This window comes from Panicum virgatum, chromosome 2N, assembly GCF_016808335.1.
Source record: "Panicum virgatum strain AP13 chromosome 2N, P.virgatum_v5, whole genome shotgun sequence".
Taxonomy (NCBI): Eukaryota; Viridiplantae; Streptophyta; class Magnoliopsida; order Poales; family Poaceae; genus Panicum; species Panicum virgatum.
Genome location: NC_053146.1, coordinates 59,807,242 through 59,827,499, shown reverse-complemented (window position 1 = coordinate 59,827,499; position 20,258 = coordinate 59,807,242). Strand labels below are relative to the sequence as shown.

Sequence of the window (20,258 nt, the reverse complement as noted above, 5' to 3'; positions counted from 1 at the left end):
ATGCATCGCTGGTATGTTGCCCCTGCATTCTTGAGACCGAAAGGCATCGATACGTAGCAGTATGAGCCGAACGGCGTGATGAAGGATGTCGCGAGCTGGTCGGATTCCTTCATCGCTATCTGGTGATAGCCCGAGTAAGCATTTAGAAATGATAAGATCTCGCACCCGGAGGTCGAGTCGATTATCTGATCTATTCTAGGCAGAGGAAAAGGGTCTTTGGGGCAAGCCTTGTTCAGGCTGGTGTAATCAACACACATCCTCCATTGACCAGTTTTCTTTCTCACAAGAACTGGATTAGATAGCCAGTCGGAGTGGTACACTTCTTTGATGAAGCCGGCATCTAACAGCTTAGCTATCTCCTCTCCTATGGCTCTGCGCCTTTCGTCGTCGAAGCGGCGCAGTCATTGCTGGACGACCTTAGATCCCAGCAAAATGCGGAGCTCGTGCTCGGCAACCTCCCTAGGGATGCCCGGCATGTCGGACAGCTTCCAGGCAAAAGTGTCCTTGTTGGCGCGGAGGAAGTCGACGAGCGCATGTTCCTATTTGGTCGTCAGCTGGGAGCCGATCCGCACCGTCTTGGTCGGGTCGGCATCATCGACCGCGACCGCCTTGGTCTCATTGGTTGAGACGAAAGCTGGTGTCTGGCTGGGCTTGTCAGGGTCGGGGCGGCATTCGGCGGTGGTGGCGCGAAGCTGGCCGAGTTCGCCGCAGTGGTGGCGAGGTCGTAGTACTCGCGGCTGCTGACATAGGCCTGCTCGAAGGAGCCACTCACGGTGATGACCCCGTTCGGGCCCGGCATCTTGAGCTTGAGGTAGGTATAGTTGGGCACCGCCATGAACTTGGCGTAAGCGGGGCACCCGAGAAGGGCGTGGTACACCCCCTTCCAGTCCACCACCTCGAACGTGAGGGTCTCGGTGCGGAAGTTGGTCTTGCTGCCGAAAGTGACCGATAAGTCGATGTTGCCGACCGGGTAGGCCTTCATGCCCGGCAAGATGCTGTAGAAGGAGTAGGGGGAATCTCGCAAGGAGCCTCGCAGAATCCCCATGGCTTCCAAGGTATCCAAGTAGAGAATGTTGAGGCTGCTACCCCCGTCCATCAGCACCTTGGACAGACGCATGTTGCTGACGACGGGGTCGACGACGAGGGGATAGCTCCCAGGTCGAGGGATGCTTGGGATGATAGTCCTGATCGAAAATAATGGGCGCGGACGCCTACTTCAACTTTCTAGGAATGGAACTTGCGGCTGCACATACCTCACAGAGTCGCACTTTCTGCAGTCGCCTGGAGCACTCGTCCTCCAGGCCGCCGATGATCACCAAGCACCGGTCCACGTCAGGGAACTCTCCTTCCGCCGGCTTCTCTTTCTCCTGGCCGGCGTTGGGCCGCTTGTCGCGGTCATCGCCGTCGGTCTTGGCTGTCCTGCGGAGGAGGCGCTTCATCATATCACAATCTTTGAACTTGTGGTTCACCGGATAGCCATGGTTGGTGCATGGCTTGTCCAAGAGCTGGTGGAAGTGGTCGTTTCTTGGAGGATGCTTGTCCTGGCGCTCGGCCGCTGCGACCTCAACGGCGGCGGGTGGTCGGCAGTTCTTCTTGTTCTTCCTGTCCTCGCGGCGTGAAGAAGGCCTATCGCGGTCACGCCGCTTTTCTTTCGCCGCGTGTTGGTCGCGCTCGAAGACGGCCCCAACCGCCCCCTCACCGGAAGCGTGGTTTGTGGCAATCTCCAGGAGCTCGTGCGTGGTACGCGGCTTCTGACTCCCCAGTTTGTGGACCAGGGTCTTGTAGTGTGTCCCGCTGAGGAACGCACCGATCACGTCGGCATCGACGACGCCCGGCAGCGAGTTGTACTACTTGGAGAAGCGCCGGATGTAGTCGCGCAGGGACTCACCGGGCTCCTGCTTGCAGCTCTTGAGGTCCCAAGAGTTGCCAGGGCTCACATACGTGCCTTGAAAGTTGCCAATGAAGACCTTCCGGAGGTCTGCCGAGCAGCCGATGGAGTCGGCGGGCAAGAAGTCCAGCCAGGCACAGACGTTTTCTCCCAGGCATATGGGGAGGTACTGGATGATGAAGCGTTCGTCGGTCGCTCCTCCGGCTCGGCATGCAAGCCGGTAATCCTGTAGCCACACGTCGGGGTTCGTATCCCCAGTGTACTTCACGACGTTCGCCGGTGGTCGAAAGCGTCGGGGGAAAGGTGCCCCCCGGATTACGCTGGAGAAGGCGTTTGGCCCGGTGGGATCTGGACTCGGACTTCGGTCGTGATCCGAATCGGGGTTGCAGGGACGTCCTCCGCGATGGAGCGGTGAGCGTTCCTGGTTTGGGGCACATCCCCGCGCATCTTCTGCCCGAGCGGCCATGCGATCGACATCGGCGTGGTGCCTCGCCTGCTACCGGCCTCGGATCACGCTGCGCGCGTCATTGTTTGGGCCGACGCGGTTGTGGATCGGTGACCTCGGCAGGAGAGGAGTGGATGCCGCCGCTTGGGCTGGCGCGCCGCCCACGTCGGGCTGCCGTGGTGGCGGGGTACATTGTTCTTGGGATGGCTCCCGCCCACCATGGTTTGCGCCGCCAACTGGGCATGAGGCAGCAGCCTGCCGGCGGTGGAACGAGGAGCTCTCCACCTGCTGGACGGCGGCAAGTTTGACCAGATTCCTCACCTGACGGTGAAGGTCTCTTTGGGCTGGATCTTGCGGCTCTGGCAGCGTCTGCAGCAGGATTGCAGCTGCTGCGATATTCTGACCTGCACGGACCTCCTGCGGGAGCTGCATGCGGAGCACCGCACGGGTTGGCTGCGATGGCATGTGCTTCTTGACGCGCCAGCAAACTGATCGCCGGCGCCTTAGGTTACGAGGATTGGGAGGAGGAGCTGGCTCCTCAGTGTCGGCCGGAGCGGCTTCCTCCTCATGGAGGTGCAGTGCACCGAGTTGGTCGGTGATGAACTCCAGGCTTCCGAACTGGAAGGTCTGGGAAGGCGAGAACGGTGGAGGCGCCCACAATCCATCGCGGGGGATCGCGGGGAACTCCAGCGAGCCGAAGCGGATCGTTTCGCCGCTGCTTGCCGCCGGAGCGGCGAATGGAGTGATCGAAACCATTCGATCGCCAAAGCAATGAACGCACAAAGTGCTCCCCACGGACGGCGCCAAAACTGTCGCTGCGGGAAATGGGCGACTACAAAACTACTCGATTGCTTGATTGTTGTGCGCTTGATCGGATATGGTCTAACATGCAAAGACTCGAGGATTTAGACTGATTCGGGCCTGAAATGCCCTACGTCCAGTATGAGGGGTGGTGTTCTTACTCTATTGCTCTCGAGCCCGGGTGCTCAAAGTTCAGAGGGGAGCTTACGAGCTGGTCTAGTAGTGTCGAACCCGTGGGAGTCCAACCCTTTCCTAGGGGGGGACTTCCCTTTTATAGCCCAAGGTGGGGCCCCATTTACAGTTATTTAGCGTTGTGCCTTTGCACTGCCGGGGCGCAAATCGTCCTTGTCAGTCGTCGGGGCCCACTCAATCGGTTGGGAGTGGGCGTGCTTGATCCTGGCAATCTTCTGGTGCAAGAGATGATCCTGGCGATCTGCTTAAGCGGTGTGTCCCCCTTGCGCTGTCCTATCTTGGCTCAGTCGGGACGGCGCGACCACCCGGTCGGTCCCTCGGGGGTCTCCTTCGGTCTTGTCCGCCAGAGCCTTGGTTTCTTACCTGCGGGGCTATCTTACGTAGCTCTGTCATCAAATGGCGCGCCTGGTGAGTGGCGTCTTACCGAAGCCTGGCTGGGGACGTCCGGTCACGGTCGCTGGCGTAATGGAGTGGTGCGCAGAGGCAACCATCATTACGGCGGGGGGGGGGGGGGGGGGGAGGCAGCGTCTGCGGACGTCCCCTCCCGTTGTGTCAAGGGGCCCGCGTGAGCGGCGCTGTCCCCTTGTCAGGGAGGCCTACTGGCTTGGCCCTTGGCGCAAGATAAGAAGGGCTGGTGCCTTGGAGCTTGCACGGAAGCTGTCTTGATCGGCACGCCTATCAGGAGGCGCGGCGCCCTTGTAGCGCACGTCTCAGGCCACCGGCTTGCTTTTTGACCCGGGGTGCTAGGTCGGGCCGTCGGGGGGCCGCCGCGTGTCCTGGGAGGTCGGACTTCCGGACCCGGTCGCTTAGCAGCGAAGGCAACTCTCCGTGCGGTTTAACGGACCGTCCCGTCCTTGGACCAATGAATTTGCTGTTCTTTTTCCATACAAGTCGGGCCCGCTAGAGATAGCCCTGCTAATGGATTGGAACCCGCACCATACCCAACCCCACCCAAAATTAACATATTTAGATACCCAACCCCACCCAACCCAATTAGTTAATTTCTCAACTCTAACCAACCCGCCCCATTATAAGCGGGTAACCCATAAAAACCCATGGGTTCTACTATGCAGAGAAATTTAGTGGTTCTACACTTAATGTGGGGACCACATATATGTCTAGCCACACTACTTTGCACAGAGTATCTGTCAGTCATATTGACTCATCTCTAAAAATTTCAGTCAATTTCGATAAAATTTTATAGTGTGAACGCGAGGTTTTAATTCTAGGGTCCGGCTCTTGATGTGGAGCCCACGTATAGTTCTAGCCACGCTATTTTGCACAGAGTAGCTGCCAGTCGTACTGAGTCATCTCCAACAAATTTCAGTCAATTTCGATAAAATTTTATAGTGTGAACGCGAGATTTTAATTCTAGGGTCCGGCTCTTGATGTGGAGCCCACGTGTAGTTCTAGCCACGCTGCTTTGCACAGAGTAGCTGCCAGTCGTACTGAGTCATCTCCAACAAATTTCAGTCAATTTCGATAAAATTTTATAGTGTGAACGCGAGGTTTTAATTCTAGGGTCCGGCTCTTGATGTGGAGCCCACGTGTAGTTTTAGCCACGCTGCTTTGCACAGAGTAGCTGCCAGTCGTACTGAGTCATCTCCAACAAATTTCAGTTAATTTCGATAAAATTTTATAGTGTGAACGCGAGGTTTTAATTCCAGGGTCCGGCTCTTCATGTGGGGCCCACAGGTAGTTTTAGCCACACTGCTTTGCACAAAATAGCTGCCAGTCGTACTGAGTCATCTCCAACAAAATTCAGTCAATTTCGATAAAATTTTCTGATATAAACACGTGGTTTTAATTTCAGAGTCCAGCTCTCACGTGAGACCCACATTTATATATATAGTTATACTATTTTGTAAAAAATATCCATTTCAACCCACCCAACCCGCCCCAACCCGCATTTATATAGAACCCGCCCCGACCCACCCCATTAACTAATACAACCCATTTTAAATCATCCAAACACACTCCATTTCAAAATCCACCCCATAAAACTCATTTCAACCCAATCCATTAACAGGCCTAGCTAGAGACCTGGTTTATTCCCCCGTCACAGAGGCACTTATCCCTCTTCTCCTTCGCAGCCCCTCCCTCTCCTTCTCCCGCGCGGCGTCGAAGCAGATGCAGCGCTCCTCCCTCTTCTGCGCGGCGTCGTCGGGGCGGAGTGGCCGGCCGTTCTTCCTTTCCTCCGTGTGGTGCCGCAGATAGACTCCGCCGCGCGTCTCCGCCTCATTCAGGGGCGACGCCAGAGCAGCGAAGTGCGGGAGAAGAGGAGTCCCTGGGCGGCGCCAAGAACAGCACAGCGCGGGAGAAGCGGAGTCGGCACGCGCCAAGTCCTCCCCGTTCCCGCGTGCGGTAAAAAGAATTGTTGCCTGGGTGAAAACGAGCTGCTGTCACCGAATCCGCATCCATTGAATACATGCTGCCACACCGATCGGATGATCCGACCCTACTTCGTACTCGGCAAGAGCCAGCACTGCAAATTTGCTGTTGATCGGATGACATGCACGCGCGCGCGCATCAAGATCGAGCTGGCACCGGTATTGCGGACGCCGGCAACTCCTCCGTCGTCCTGCTCCTCGTGCAAGGCCGGCGCCGTCGTGCAGCTATGCTCTCCCTCCCGGCTCCTGCGGTGGTGGCCGGTAGAACCCTGGCCGAGCAGCAAAGCAACGACCAATGGCGTCGCGGTCGACGTTGCGGCAGGCGCGGGCCTGATCGCTCTGGTTTCGCTGGCAGGCACGCCACCGACGCCGACGCCGACGCCGTCAACGGCAAACAGCTATTGCCCGGCGTCACCACGCACCATTGCTTAATTACGCGGTACCACCAGTGCCACTGTCGTCCGCCGGGCGCCGGTGGTGGCTCCGGTTTGCACCGCGTGGGCTGTGGGCAGGAAAACTGTTTGCCGGCATGCCGCCAATAATGAATCTGGCTGGTGACCGACGCCGATCCCATCCCCAAGCATTTACGACCAGCTGCACCTGGCGACGGAGCTGCTGCCCGAGTGCCCGTGCCCATCCACTCCCTGCCCCCCGAGCCCCGGCGATGCCGCCGTGCATGTGCATGCATTCACGAGTGTCTGGCCAGTTGAAGTGCAGTGCAGCTGCGCTAGACCAATCTACAGCGCTGCGGCAGTCCAATCAAGATGTTCGAAAGAGATGAAGAAAGCGCCTGCACGGAACGCAGGAAGATCGCCACGCACAGTGCGTACAAGCTCCGACCCATCGAACAGGATACACGAAAAATCTCCCAAAAAAAAATCAGTAGTACTATTATTCACTTGACTCTTTTTTTTTGCATGGATTATCACAAAGCACGTGTTGGTTGACACTGACATTATCGAGCTCTCTTTTGAGCACGCGCTAGCTACACAGCAAACACAGAGATGAGCGAGATCAACGGTAATTTGACCGCGTCGTAACGAGCGCGGAACATACACAGGTTTTCAGTTTGGAAGGAAAGGAAGCATCGTGACGCTTGCCGCATGCGGGCATGCAGGCATGCACAACCTTCTTCCCAGTCGACAGCGGCTCTCATCAACGCCCGCCGCCGCCAGCGCCCGCACCGGCGCCGCCGCCTGCCCCAGCGCCCATCCCGACGCCCACGCCGACGCCGATTCCGATGCCGAGGCCGCCGCCACCGCCTCCGCCCATACCAACGCCGCGTCCAAGGCCGCCGCCGTGCCCGAGGCCTCCTCCGGCACCTCCGCCGCCACCGAGGCCGCCTCCGCCTCCTCCACCAAGGCCGCCGCCGCCGCCAAGACCTCCGCCATGACCGAGTCCTCCGCCCGCTCCGCCGCCCAACCCACCGCCTCCACCACCGCCCATGCCGCCGCCGCCGCCTCCACCACCGCCCATGCCGCCGCCTCCTCCAACACCACCTCCTGCTCCGCCACCAAATCCTCCTCCAGCGCCACCGCCCATCCCGCCGCCACCACCACCGCCCATGCCGCCGCCGCCACCACCACCAAGCCCGCCTCCTCCGCCCGCTCCACCTCCCATGCCACCTCCACCTCCAAAACCTCCTCCCTTACCGCCTCCAAGGCCACCACCTCCACCGCCACCCATGCCGCCGCCTCCACCGCCACCAAGGCCGCCACCACTGCCGGCTCCACCACCAGCTCCAAAGCCACCACCTGAGCCTCCTCCGAGCCCACCGCCTCCACCGCCGCCCATTCCGCCGCCGCCTCCGCCACCAAGCCCGCCGCCACCACCAGCTCCACCGCCCATGCCACCACCGGCACCAAAGCCGCCGCCTTTGCCGCCACCTCCCCCGAGTCCACCACCGCCTCCTCCTCCAAAGCCACCGCCGCCTCCACCACCAAGCCCGCCTCCTGCGCCACCTCCCGCACCGGCGCCACCACCGAAGCCGCCTCCTGCGCCACCTCCACCTCCAAGGCCACCTCCTCCTCTGCCACCTAGACCGCCACCTGCTCCCCCGCCCATCCCGCCGCCACCACCAAGGCCGCCCCCAGCTCCACCTCCGCTACCAAAGCCTCCACCGCCTCCAAATCCGCCGCCGCCGCCGCGGCAGCGGCCGAAGCGGCAGTCACGGCCAAACGGCCCGCGCCCGAAGCGCGGACCGTGCCCGTACTCTTTCGGGCCATGGCCGTATCCCCCGGGCCCGTACCGCGGGTCGTAGTCATCATCGAAGTGATGAGCGGAAACGGAGCGTGTCAGGCAGAGAAAGGCGACGAGGAGGATAGCCCAAACAGGCTTCCTGAGGTGGACGGCCATGGCCATCCTGGGAACGGCGGCAATGGCTAGCGCTAGCAGGCTAGCTAGCCGCTGATCGCTAGCTGTGTTCTTGAGGTGGGGATAGCTTTCTTCTTGCCTGGTTCGAAGTGGGGAGCTCGTATGCTTATATAGGGAGAAGGGAGGGAGGGAGCGCTCGAGAGTGAGGCGGTGGAGTGAAGTCTACTGTGCTGTGTCGACATTGTTGACGATCGTCAACTTGCCTGCCTGTGAGTTGCCGCGTTTCGGACATGTGAGGGGTAGGGAGAGCATTAAGTGTTTGCATGTACATGCATGGTGCCCTTCTGCTCTTTGATTTGACGGAATGAAACGCTGTTCCTTGACAAAGTTCTAGTACTCTTTCTTTTTATTTTTTCTTTTTTTTAGAAGAGGGTAGTTCTAGTATACTTTGGTACTGACGGTGTGCTTATAGTTGGCCAACTGGGCCGAGCCCGACGGGCTGGCACGGGCCCGGCCCAAAAAAGCACGGTCCGAATCCGGTCCGGCCCGTGACCGACCGGGCCAGTGCCGTGCCCGTGCCAGACCTCGGGCCGTGCCTGGGCCGCAATCTCGGCCCGCGGCACTAGCACGGGCACGGCCCGATTAAAGGCCTAGCACGGGAAAAGCCCATTTAACAGCTTCAGCCCATGTAAATTTGGAAACCCAAACCCTAATCTACTCATCTCCCTCACGCGCAGCCGTCTGCAGCTCCTCTCGGCGCTCGTGGCCGCCGCCGCCGCCCCGGCGCGCCGTCGTCGCCCGTGGCCGCCGCCCGCGCCGTTGTCCCCCGCGGCCGCCGCCCGCGCCGTCGCCGCCCGCGGCCGCCGCCCGCGCCGTCGTCCCCCGCGGCCGCCGCCCGCGCCGTCGCCGCCCGCGGCCGCCGCCCGCGCCGTCGTCCCCCGCGGCCGCCGCCCGCGCCGTCGCCGCCGATGCGTGTCCGCCGCCCGCGCCGTCGTCCCCCGCGGCCGCCGCCCGCGCCGTCGCCGCCGATGCGTGTCCGCCGTCCCCGTCGCCACCCCCGGCCGCCGCCGCGCGTCCACCGTCGTCGCCCCCGGCCGCCGCCGCGCGTCCACCGTCGTCGCCCCCGGCCGCCGCCACCGCTGCCATCTGCCGCCCCTCCGGCTGCCGCTCCGGGCCCGTCGTCCCCGTCGCCACCCCCGGCCGCCGCCGCGCATCCGCCGTCGTCGCCCCCGGCCGCCGCCGCCGCTGCCATCTGCCGCCCCTCCGGGCGCCGCTCCGGGCCTGTCGTGCTGTCGTGCCCAAGGGCACGGCACGGCACACCGGCGCCGGCGTCGGGCCGTGCCTGGGCCGGGATGCCGGCACGGCGGCACTACGCGGCACGGCACGGCCGCGCCGCCGTGCCCCGCCGGGCCGTGCCTCGCCGTGCCGTGCTCCGGCGTGCCCGGGCCCGTGCCGTGCCGTGCGGCCCGGTTGGCCATCTATAGGTGTGCTGCCTCTTTGCTCGCTGGTTTCTCCAGCTTGTGCGGCAGTGCACTCGCGCGTTCTGCGGCGTGTTCCTCGACCACGGCGGAAGCGAGGCATCGAGAACTGTAAGTACGTGGCCTGCAAATCTTCATGGGCCATGGGCGATCCGCCATTGGGAAACCGGGAATGCACGAAGCATCTTCCTCACCAGCTACTGTACGGTACGACCGGGACGCGCGCGTACGCCATAAATGTGTTAGTGCGGCTACCACCGGTAGCATTGATGCTGATGCGACCAGTCTCGATCCGGAGCTGACGGCATCGTCCACGACGGTGGCGAGTGAACAGTCGCCGAAGCCAAGCAGCTGGTTGATCCATCGACCGGTGCAGCGATGCTGTGGGCGCAGTTGGCTCGCCACGCAGCGCAGCCCTGGGTTGGCGGCGCACGCAATGGCGAGGGACGGGCATGCCGGGCGTTAGCAGATGAGGAGCAGTTACTCCGCATTGATGGCTCCCAACTGCCTCGGCCTCGCGCGCTTACACGCCATTGATGCGGTGCCTGAGACTCCCACACAAGAGGGTGGTGGTCTCGATCGATCTGCCAACCAGGCCGCAGAACTGGTCGGGCCCTAGCTCCGGCGTCGATCGTCAACCGCGGTTGACTTTTGCCATGAACGCTTTGCCGAGCTGCCGAGGCATGGCCGCATGGGCAGAGACGCAGAGTTCAAACAAGCAGAGTAGAAGAACGCGTCAGATCAGACTCTCGACACCTCTTTGGTTATGAACAAATTTCGGTTTTTCTTTTGCTAGCATTGAGCTCATGAATGACTGCAAAAAGAAAGAGAGAATTTCAATAAGAACCAGGAACAAAATAAGAGAAAAATCAAGAAAATTGCTAAAAACATTTGGTAACCGCACCCGTTGTTGAGCCGCGCGCTCACCGGCTCACGGGCCATTACTACTGTCGGGCTATGCCGGGCTCTAACTGGGGCGTGTTGGCGTTCGTTTCATCCCGAAGTTTGGCCTAGAGCCCTAGACACGGTCCGTCCATCAGATCACTCTGGGCCAGCATGGTCACAATTAGCATTCTCTCTCGTCGTCCACGCGTGACACACCAGCACAGGCCTCGTGTAGTCCCATTTAACATAGTCCTCACGAAGCGAGATGGAAGTGGAACATCGACTTAGTCAGAGATGTACACGAAGAGTGTTTAGGCCCATTTAACATGGGGTTTAGTAGTGGTGAATTTGAGGAAAATGAACATAAGTCTGCTATGTAAATAGTGGTAGAAGTTGGAAAAGAGGAAGGGTTGTGGCAAATTATAGTCTATTCTATCTATCTATAAAAAGTTGAGACAATTGAGACTCATTCTCACCAAAATAAGGCCCATTGTACCTCTCACGGAGGCCCCACTTATCAGGCCAAGAGGCTTGACGAAAGAGAGGGGGAGATTGGTTTTGTCTACCAGAAACCACCAAACGCTAAAACTTTTATCAATAAAAAAATTCTACGTACCCACCTCTTGTACCCACGTATTACTTTCCTTTGGCGCACACTTTACTTTCCTTTGCACATGCATTCATCCATAATTCACGTCATTATTTGTTTTAGAAGGATAATAATTAACATCATTGTTTTATGGAAGGAGAAGAAAGACGTGTATTATTTTTGGAAAAAAGTAAATGACATCTTTGCTTGATTACTTTACTTTCCTTTGTACATGCATTCACCCATATTTCACGTAAGATAATAATTGACATCATTATTTTAGGAAAAAAAGACTTGTATTATTTTTGGAAAAAAAATAAATGACATATTTGCTCGATCACTTTACTTTTGTTTGCACATGCATTTCATAATTCGCGTCATTATTTATTTTGGAAGGATAATAATTAACAATAATTTTGTGGAAGGAAAAGAAAGACGTGTGTTAAACAAAATAAATGATATCGTTGCTCGATGGAAAGAAAATTAAATACGTGCATGTGGCACGTACATTTCCATTTCCGCTAGTAAGACAAAAGTATATGAAAAAAAAGAGTGTGTCCCAGCTGTGTGTTAGAATCTCCAATTCACCTGTATGGAATGACCTCCTTAAGGTGTGGGATATTTATGTGAAAATAGAATAATGGCATTTGGAAATGGGGAGATGCCTGACTTTTGGGGTGATGCCTGGTGTGGGATCACCCCCTTGAATGAGACATTCCCAGAGCTTTTTGCTATCTGTAATGAACAAAAAAGTAAGGTGGCCGAGGTGGCCAAGAGAGGATGGCGCCTGTCTTTCAGGAGATGGTTAGATGAACACCTCCAAAACCAACTGAGGAGCCTGCATGACCTGTTATCACCATTTTCGGTGAGCGTGGCAAATGACACTCCAAAATGGATCAAAGGAGAAAAGGGTGCTTTTTCTGTCAAAACCATTTAAAAATCTCTGTGGTCTCAGGAGGTGGGAACAACTATGAGCCACATCTGGAAGGCGAAAATTCCCCTAAAAATAAAATTTTTTATGTGGTTAATTTACAATAATGCAATTCTAACCAAGGATAATCTAGTTAAAATAAAATGGGTGGGGGATGAAAGATGATCCTTTTGCTGTGAACCTGAAACGATTTCACACCTGTTATTTGAGTGTACCATGGCTAAATATGTTTCGAGCCTGGTGGCCTTGGTTTTGGGGGCTCATTATAGACCGGTTTCATTGGAACAGTTCTGGGTCTGGATAAGAAATTACCTCCCTGGAAGGAAAAAATTTATATATCGGGCCTCGCAACGATCTGCTAGGGGCTTTGGATTGCAAGAAATGGAGTTTGCTTCGAGGAAAAAAATAATCCGATCTCCTACAGAGATCATCTGCTCAACATGTTCGTTTCTTTTGTACTGGGCAGGTTTGCAGAAGGAAGAAGACTGGGAACAACTGGAGGAGGGTGCGGAAGTCCTCAAGAATACGGCGCTACGCTTCCATCCTCAAGAACATGGAGGGCTCGCTGGGGGGAAACTCCTTCAATATGGATGACATCTCTGCGCCTAGAACTAGTTCAAACGCTCGGCTATGTTCTCTGGCCATCGGGTAGTCGCTGGATATCTGTTCTCTTTCTAAGCGGACTCAGGGTTTACAAAACCGGTGGGAACCGGTCCGGTTTGACCGGTTACCGGTCAAACCGGTCCGGACCGGTTTGACCGGTAGGTACCAAACCGGCCCAAATTCAAAATTCAAATTTGAATTAAAAAAATGAAAAAATTCCTAAAAATACTTCAAGGTGCGACGAATCTAATGGTGTCAAATTTTCTCAAAAATTCGTTCGTTTAACATAGTTTTCGGGTATTTAAAGTTAAACCAAAAAAGAAAAGGAAAAAAATGAGACGGCCCATTAAGGCCCACTTGGTAAACCGGTCAAACCGGCCGGTAAACCGGTCAAACTGGCCGGTATACCGTTCCAAACCGGTTACACATGCGATTTTAAATTTGGATTTGAATTCAAACCGGTCAAACCGGCCGGTAAACCGGTCAAACCGTCCGGTATACCGGTACGAACTGGTTGAACTGAGTTTTTTAAATTCAAATTTGAATTCGACCGGTACCGACCGGTTTCCGGCCAAACCGGACCGGTAGACCGGTACCGGACCCCGGCGGTTTGGCCGGTCCGGTCGGTAAATGAAACCCTGAGCGGACTATGCTCGTTTTGTTTAGTTTCGCTTGCCGGTTTGTACTATTTTGGGGAGCAGGAGCTGGCCCCAGGGTGGCACAACTTGTACCTGCCATGGCATGTTTTTGCTTATCTGAACCTTAGCTATATAGTGCTGAAAGACTCTGTAATTTCGTTGTGATGAGTAATGAAATTCGGGGGGTGACCCCATGGTGGAAAAAAAATAGATGTAGAAGAAGAGTAGAGTGCCGTTGAGGTGGAATGGCAAGAACGGCTACAAGCCTACAACTAAAAGTTCGCAGGCAGTTAAGTTCGGTTTGGTGAATATATATATCATAGATATATGGTCTTTCTTAACTAGAAATTATTTAGAGTACATAGTACAATGCAGTTTAAGACAACTCCAGGCATCCGCATCAGTTATATGGTGTGGACATACACTTATTGTTTCACGCTGAATTCATCGCTAGATACAACCAAATCTAAATTTACTCACACGCTAAACAAAAGTAGACCCACATGGTTACATATCATGAGAAACATAACAACATGTATACAGAAATTGCCCCTCATAGACCACGGCCTTCTCCGAATCCACTGCCGCCTCCACGAACACCAACCTCAGCGCTGCCGAAGCCACCTCCATGTCCACCGCTGAATCCTCCACTAGCACTGCTTCCCACACCAGCCCCTGCACCGAAGCCACCTCCATATCTGCTACCAATTCCTCTGCCACCACCAAAGCCTCCTCCGCCACCAAGGCCTCCGCCAACACCAGCCCCTACGCCAAAGCCACCTCCATGTCCACCGCCAAGACCTCCTCCACCACCAAGACCTCCACCAGCGCCACCTCCCACAGCAGACCCTACGCCGAAGCCTCCACCATGCCGTCCACCACCACCAAAGCCTCCGCCGCCGCCGAGACCCCCACCCACACCACTTCCTACACCCACACCAGCACCTAGGCCTCCACCATGGCCACCACCGAGGCCGCCGCCAGCACCACCTCCGAACCCACCACCACCACCAAGCCCTCCGCCAAAACTATTGCCAGCTCCCACTCCACTACCGAAACCACCACCAAGTCCCCCGCCACCTCCGCTTCCAATCCCACCTCCGGCACCACCACCATGACCAAACCCACCGCCATGGCCACCCCCTAGTCCGCCGCCACCACTTCCTCCGAGACCTCCCCCTCCACTAGCACCAATGCCGAGGCCGCCACCCCTTCCAAACCCACCACCATAGCCGACACCACTGCCAATCCCTCCATCTCCGCCACCACCAAAACCACCACCTCCTCCAAAGCCCTTGCCACCTTTCAAGTACCCGCCAAACCAGCATTTATGATCGAACCATCCACGGCCAAAGCCGAACCGTCGACCACCGATGTTGGCCAGAGCAACGGTGCTCAGCTCAGAAACGATGCCGAGGAGGAGGAGAAGCAAGAGCACATTGCAGTGTCCACCACTAGTAGGCATGGTTAATAAGCGCGGCATGCTGCCTAGCTAGATAGCTAGTAGCCAGGAACTCTGATGTCAAGTGATGCCTCCTCCATTGACGAGGCATACAGCCTTATATATAGCTGTGGACGCAGATGGAAGGGTAGGAGGGGAGCGAGGTTTGCATGGATATGGAGTGAACCCATTAATGATGGCCTGCGTTCGGTGAGCCGTTGGGATAGTAGCGGGAAAGGTATTCGTGATGAATCAGAAGGAAGGGGTGATCGACGTCCAAAAGTCAAGCATAAATGCATACTGCTATTTTTTTTTGCTTATTTTATTATTTATTGATTGCTAGCCAGCTGCTATGACCACAACCACAAAGAAGAGGTAGAGAACAACGGTGCGGGCGTCAGGCCCAGAGGTAAATAGGCGTGTTGGAACTTTTGATTCAAAATCGCAACTAACTGTCAGGTGTTTCATTTTGGTCCAGGTTGTTAGGTGTTCGCACCCAAAGTTTGTATTTTCTTCATGAGGATCACGGGTTCCAGTACCTCTTAGGGGGTGTTTAGTTCCCAAAAAATTTTCTACAACACCCATCACATCGAATTTTCGGACACATGTATGAAGCATTAAATGTAGTTGGAAAAAATAACTAATTACACAGTTTAACTGATTAGGATGAGACATATCTTTTAAGTCTAATTAATTCATGATTGTATATTAATTACCAAATAATAACAAAATGTGCTACAATACTCAAACCCAATTTTTTTTCACCAACTAAACACCCCCTTAATATGTTTGCAATCCTTCAGATTCCTAATTAAGCAAGACAATTTATTACTGAAAAGCTTTCTCATTGTCTAACGCACAATTTGTTTCCAACTGCTAGTCTCGTCTCATCTTGTCATTAGTTCCTCCTATTGAGTTGTATGCACCAACCAAAAGTTAAAAGCTTAAGCTGGTCGAGAAAGGTGTCTGGCGAGGGGGTTGTCTTATCCTATGTCCATTGCATTCAGAAACGTACAGAGAGATTAGGCATACATCTGCTACTGCAGACTATGCTCTGCCGGTCTCATTCTTGCCCTCAATTCTTGTGATATCTCCATTGATCTCGGCTCAATGCAGATTAAGTTATTCTGAATCTGAATATTGCCTTGCCTGCATGAAGTGTCATGGTTTTTACTAGTGCAACTCTGTTGCTGAAAAATTACAGGGTGTAAAAAGCAATATCTTATCCTGCATTCCTGCCGGATAAATCGATAGTGCAGAACACATCGGAGCCGCAACATACGCACCCATTGAACTGGCTGCTAGTGGCTAAAATTTGAAACGAAGATTGCCCCCAGACTCATCTTGTTTTAGATTGAAGTGCACCGAAGTGTTCAGCTCATGTCTTCCATTGCAAATGGGCAAAGATAGGTCTGCGCCACCCTTGCATGACAGATGTGAGCTGCATCTTGTGCCGTGCATCGCGTAACTAGAGAAGGGAATGCCATGGTTGCTGTGCTTGATGCCGGTGACCAGTTTTTGATTTACCGATCAAGCTGGTCAGGATTGCAGCTCGCAATGTGCACCTTTTTTTTTGAAAAAAAACACTGCAATGCAATGTTTGTATGTGACTGTGTGCATGATCGCAAAACGAAATGGCATCTTGATGATCTCCGGAAGCCAACTCGGTTGTGTGTGCCTCAGACCAACTCCAGTGGAGTGACTAAATTTGAGTGACTAAAATTCATTTTAGTCACCCATTTTCCAAGTTTAGTCACTCAAAATATAGTCTCTACTCCAGCAGCACCGATTAAATAGACTAAAAAATGATGGGCCTATTTTTGGCAGTCTAAGTAGAGGGTGACCAAATTGAGGGGGTGAGAAAGAAAATTTAGTCACCCCCTCATTTTAGTCACTCAAGTAGAAGTCCAGCTGGAGATAGAAATTTGAGTAAAATGAATAAAACGTGGATTTAGTCACCCAAATAGGGGCTGTGCTGTGTTAGAAGCGACGGCGAACAAAACGATGAAAAATAGAAAGATCAAACTGTAGAAAGACACGAGGATTTAACGTGGAAAACCCCTTAAATGCGAAGGGTAAAAACCACGGGTGCCAGCCAGCAAGAACTTCACTATATCAGGTGTTTGTGTACAACGCCTAGCGGCGGCTTACAAGAAGAATAATAGGATTGATATTCTCCGGTGAAGCATATGGGTTAGATATATAGGAGAGTCACGTGGTCTCCTCAACTTCTACTAGCAATGTGGGATTAAAAGTTTGCACCACATGGGCCTTAATGGGCCAAGCCCAAATTCCAAAAATCTCCCATCAGAATTTGGATCACAATATAACATACTTCACCTTGAGACAAATTCCTTCTTGTAGCATATCAAAATCATCACCTGAACACATAAAAAAACAGAACTTCTGGCGCCAAATAGCCTCTTGGGCTAAACTGTCAAACCAACTAAGTTTGAGCAAAGCTCAAACTTAGCTACAGGAACTGGTTTAGTCATCATATCAGCTGGATTATCATGAGTACTGATCTTGCATACCTTCAATTTACCTTGTGAAATAACATCACGAACATAATGGTACTTGACATCAATATGCTTTGTCCTTTCATGAAACATCTGATTTTTAGTGAGGCAAATAGTACTTTGACTGTCACAGAATAGATCAATGCAAGAATCAACTCCACACAGCTCAGCAAACAAACCTTTCAGCCAAACTGACTCCTTGCACGCTTCAGCAATAGCCATATATTCTGCTTCTGTGGTAGACATAGCAACAACAGGCTGCAAAGTAGCCTTCCAACTCACAGCACAACTGCTAACAGTGAACACAAAACATGTGAGTGACCTGCGCCTATCCAAATCAACAGCATAATCTGAATCCACATAACCAATGAGTCTCTGATCAGTTCTCCCAAACTTCAAACAAGAATCTGTTGTTCCTCTGAGGTACCTGAAAATCCACTGAACTGCCTTCCAGTGTTCTTTACCAGGGTTAGACATGTATCTGCTAACCAAACTAATAACATATGATAAATCTGGGCGAGAGCAAACCATGGCATACATCAAAGAACCAACAGCACTAGAATATGAGACTTTTGACATGTATTCAACATCCTCCTCAGAACTAGGGCACTGAGCAGCTGACAATTTAAAGTGAGGTGCAATAGGAGTACTAACTGGCTTTGAATCATGTATATTGAAACGCTGAAGAACCTTGTTAATGTAATTATTCTGACTAAGAAATAATAAACCAGATTTTCTGTCTCTAGTAATCTCCATACCTAGAATTTTCTTAGCAACACCAAGATCCTTCATATTAAATTCACTACTCAATAATTTCTTTACTGTAGTGATTTCTTTTCTGCTCTTGGCAGCAATAAGCATGTCATCAACATATAACAACAAGTATATAGATGATTCCTCAACAATCTTAATGTAAACACAGCTATCATATTCAGATCTTTTAAAACCATGTAACAACATAAATGAATCAAACCTCTTATACCACTGATGAGGAGACTGTTTCAAACCATACAAGGACTTCTTTAATTTGCAAACATAATTCTCTTTGCTTGGCACTATGAATCCTTCTGGCTGATCCATGTAAATTTCCTCCTCAAGCTCTCCATGCAAAAATGCAGTCTTCACATCTAACTTCTCAAACTCAAGATCATGCATAGCAACAATACTAAAGAAAGTCCAAATTGAGCTATGCTTCACAACTGGAGAGAACACATCATTATAGTCAACACCAGGAATCTGACTGAAACCCTTTGCAACTAACCTTGCCTTAAATCTTGGAGGCTCACTAGAAGACAAACCCTCCTTTCTCTTGAATACCCATTTGCAGCGAACAGTCTTCTTTTTCTCAGGCAAGCTTACAATCTCCCATGTGCCATTCTTCTCAAGAGACTGCATCTCCTCCTGCATAGCTGAGATCCACTTCTCCTTATCAACAGAATCAATGGCTTCAGAATATGTTACTGGCTCACTAGCATCCTCCACCTGTTCAGCACAACTCAAAGCATAATAAGTCAGATTACACTCCTCAATTAAACGGTTTGGAGGTCCACAACTCCTCTTTGATCTGCGAAGAGCAATAGGTAAATCTACATCCTCCTCATGCTACAAATCAGACTGTGAAACTGGAGGTGAGTGCTGAACAGTATCAGGAACACTATCTGAAACATCATTACCAACAACTTCATTTTCCTGGTCATCCATAAGCTCCACCTGCACACTAATTTGTGACTGCAATTTCTCAACTAAAGCATCATCTGTGGACAAACTGTCAGTAAACATCACAGATTCATTGAAAACAACACTTCTGCTCATGAAAGTCTTTCTAGTTTCAAGATTCCACAATTTATATCCTTTGACTCCCGAACCATAACCAAGAAACAGACATTTAATAGCTCTAGGCTCTAATTTTCCATTATCAACATGAGCATAAGCAGTGCAGCCAAAAACTCTCAAGTGTGAATAATCTGCAGGTGTACCAGACCATACCTCAATAGCAGTCTTCTTGTTGAGTGGAATAGAAGGCGATCTGTTGATCAAATAACATGCTGTATTAGCAGCCTCAGCCCAAAAATGCTTGTTCATATGGGCATTGGACAGCATGCAACGAGCCTTCGAGATGATAGTCCTGTTCATACGCTCGGCCACACCATTCTGCTGAGGAGTGTATGGTATGGTGTGATGCCTAACAATGCCTTCTTTTCTGCAATAATCATCAAAAGCATCCGAATAGAACTCTCCACCATTATCAGTTCGAAGCACCTTGACCTTCTTCTCAGTTTGACTTTCTATCATAACTTTCCATTCTATAAAAGCAGCAAAAGTATCATCTTTGCTTTTCAGAAAATAAGGCCAGACTCTTCTAGAGTAATCATCAATAATGGTAAGCATATAACGAGCACCACCATATGAAGGCTTACGTGAAGGACCCCACAAATCAGCATGAACATAATCAAGTGTACCTTTTATGGTATGAACAGAGGTATTGAATTTGACCCTCTTATGCTTACCAAATACACAATGCTCACAGAACTTCTTGCCACTCAGAATGCAGCCATCCAATAGGCTTCTCTTCATCAATTCTGCCATACCGATTTCACTCATGTGTCCAAGACGCATATGCCAAAGGCCAGTCTTACTAGGTTCAGCATTAGCAACATTAGCAGCAGAAACAGAACCATGCAAAGTACAACCTCTGAGAACATATAAATTTAAAGGATTGAGATCACCCAGCAAACATACAAGAGAATCTTTAGATACCTTCACAACTCCACCTGAACCAGTGTATTTGAGTCCTTCTTTATCAAGTGTGCTCAACGAGATCAGATTTCTTTTCATCCCTGGTATGTGCCTTACATTCTTCAGTATGTGAATCATGCCATCATGGGTCTTGATCTGAACAGAGCCAATGCAAATAATCTCACACGGGTTATCATCTCCCATGCGCACAAAATCACCGTTCTGCAAAGACTCATAGGAACTGAACCAATCTCTATTAGTGCAGATATGAAAAGAACATGCAGAATCAAGAATCCACTCATCATGACCAGCAACACAACCAGGAAAGACAACCAAACAATCTGACTCAGAGTTTTCACCAGCAGAAGCAACACTAGCCTTACCATTAGATTTATTTTTCTTCTTCTCC

The 20,258-nt window shown here is 52.4% G+C and overlaps 2 protein-coding genes across 2 annotated transcripts; both read right to left on the bottom strand.

Moving 5' to 3' along the window:
* Nucleotides 1–5,374: 5,374 nt before the first annotated feature.
* On the bottom strand, nucleotides 5,375–8,271 carry LOC120662840 (glycine-rich cell wall structural protein 1-like). The gene is made up of 2 exons (XM_039941906.1): nucleotides 7,348–8,271; nucleotides 5,375–5,613 (listed from the first exon to the last, which is right to left on the bottom strand). Exons 1-2 carry the CDS (start codon nucleotides 8,075–8,077, stop codon nucleotides 5,375–5,377), a joined length of 969 nt encoding a protein of 322 aa, XP_039797840.1. The 5' UTR covers nucleotides 8,078–8,271.
* Nucleotides 8,272–13,706: 5,435 nt separating this feature from the next.
* LOC120662839 (glycine-rich cell wall structural protein 1-like) lies at nucleotides 13,707–14,618 on the bottom strand. The gene has a single exon (XM_039941905.1). It carries the CDS (start codon nucleotides 14,616–14,618, stop codon nucleotides 13,707–13,709), a length of 912 nt encoding a protein of 303 aa, XP_039797839.1.
* Nucleotides 14,619–20,258: the final 5,640 nt, after the last annotated feature.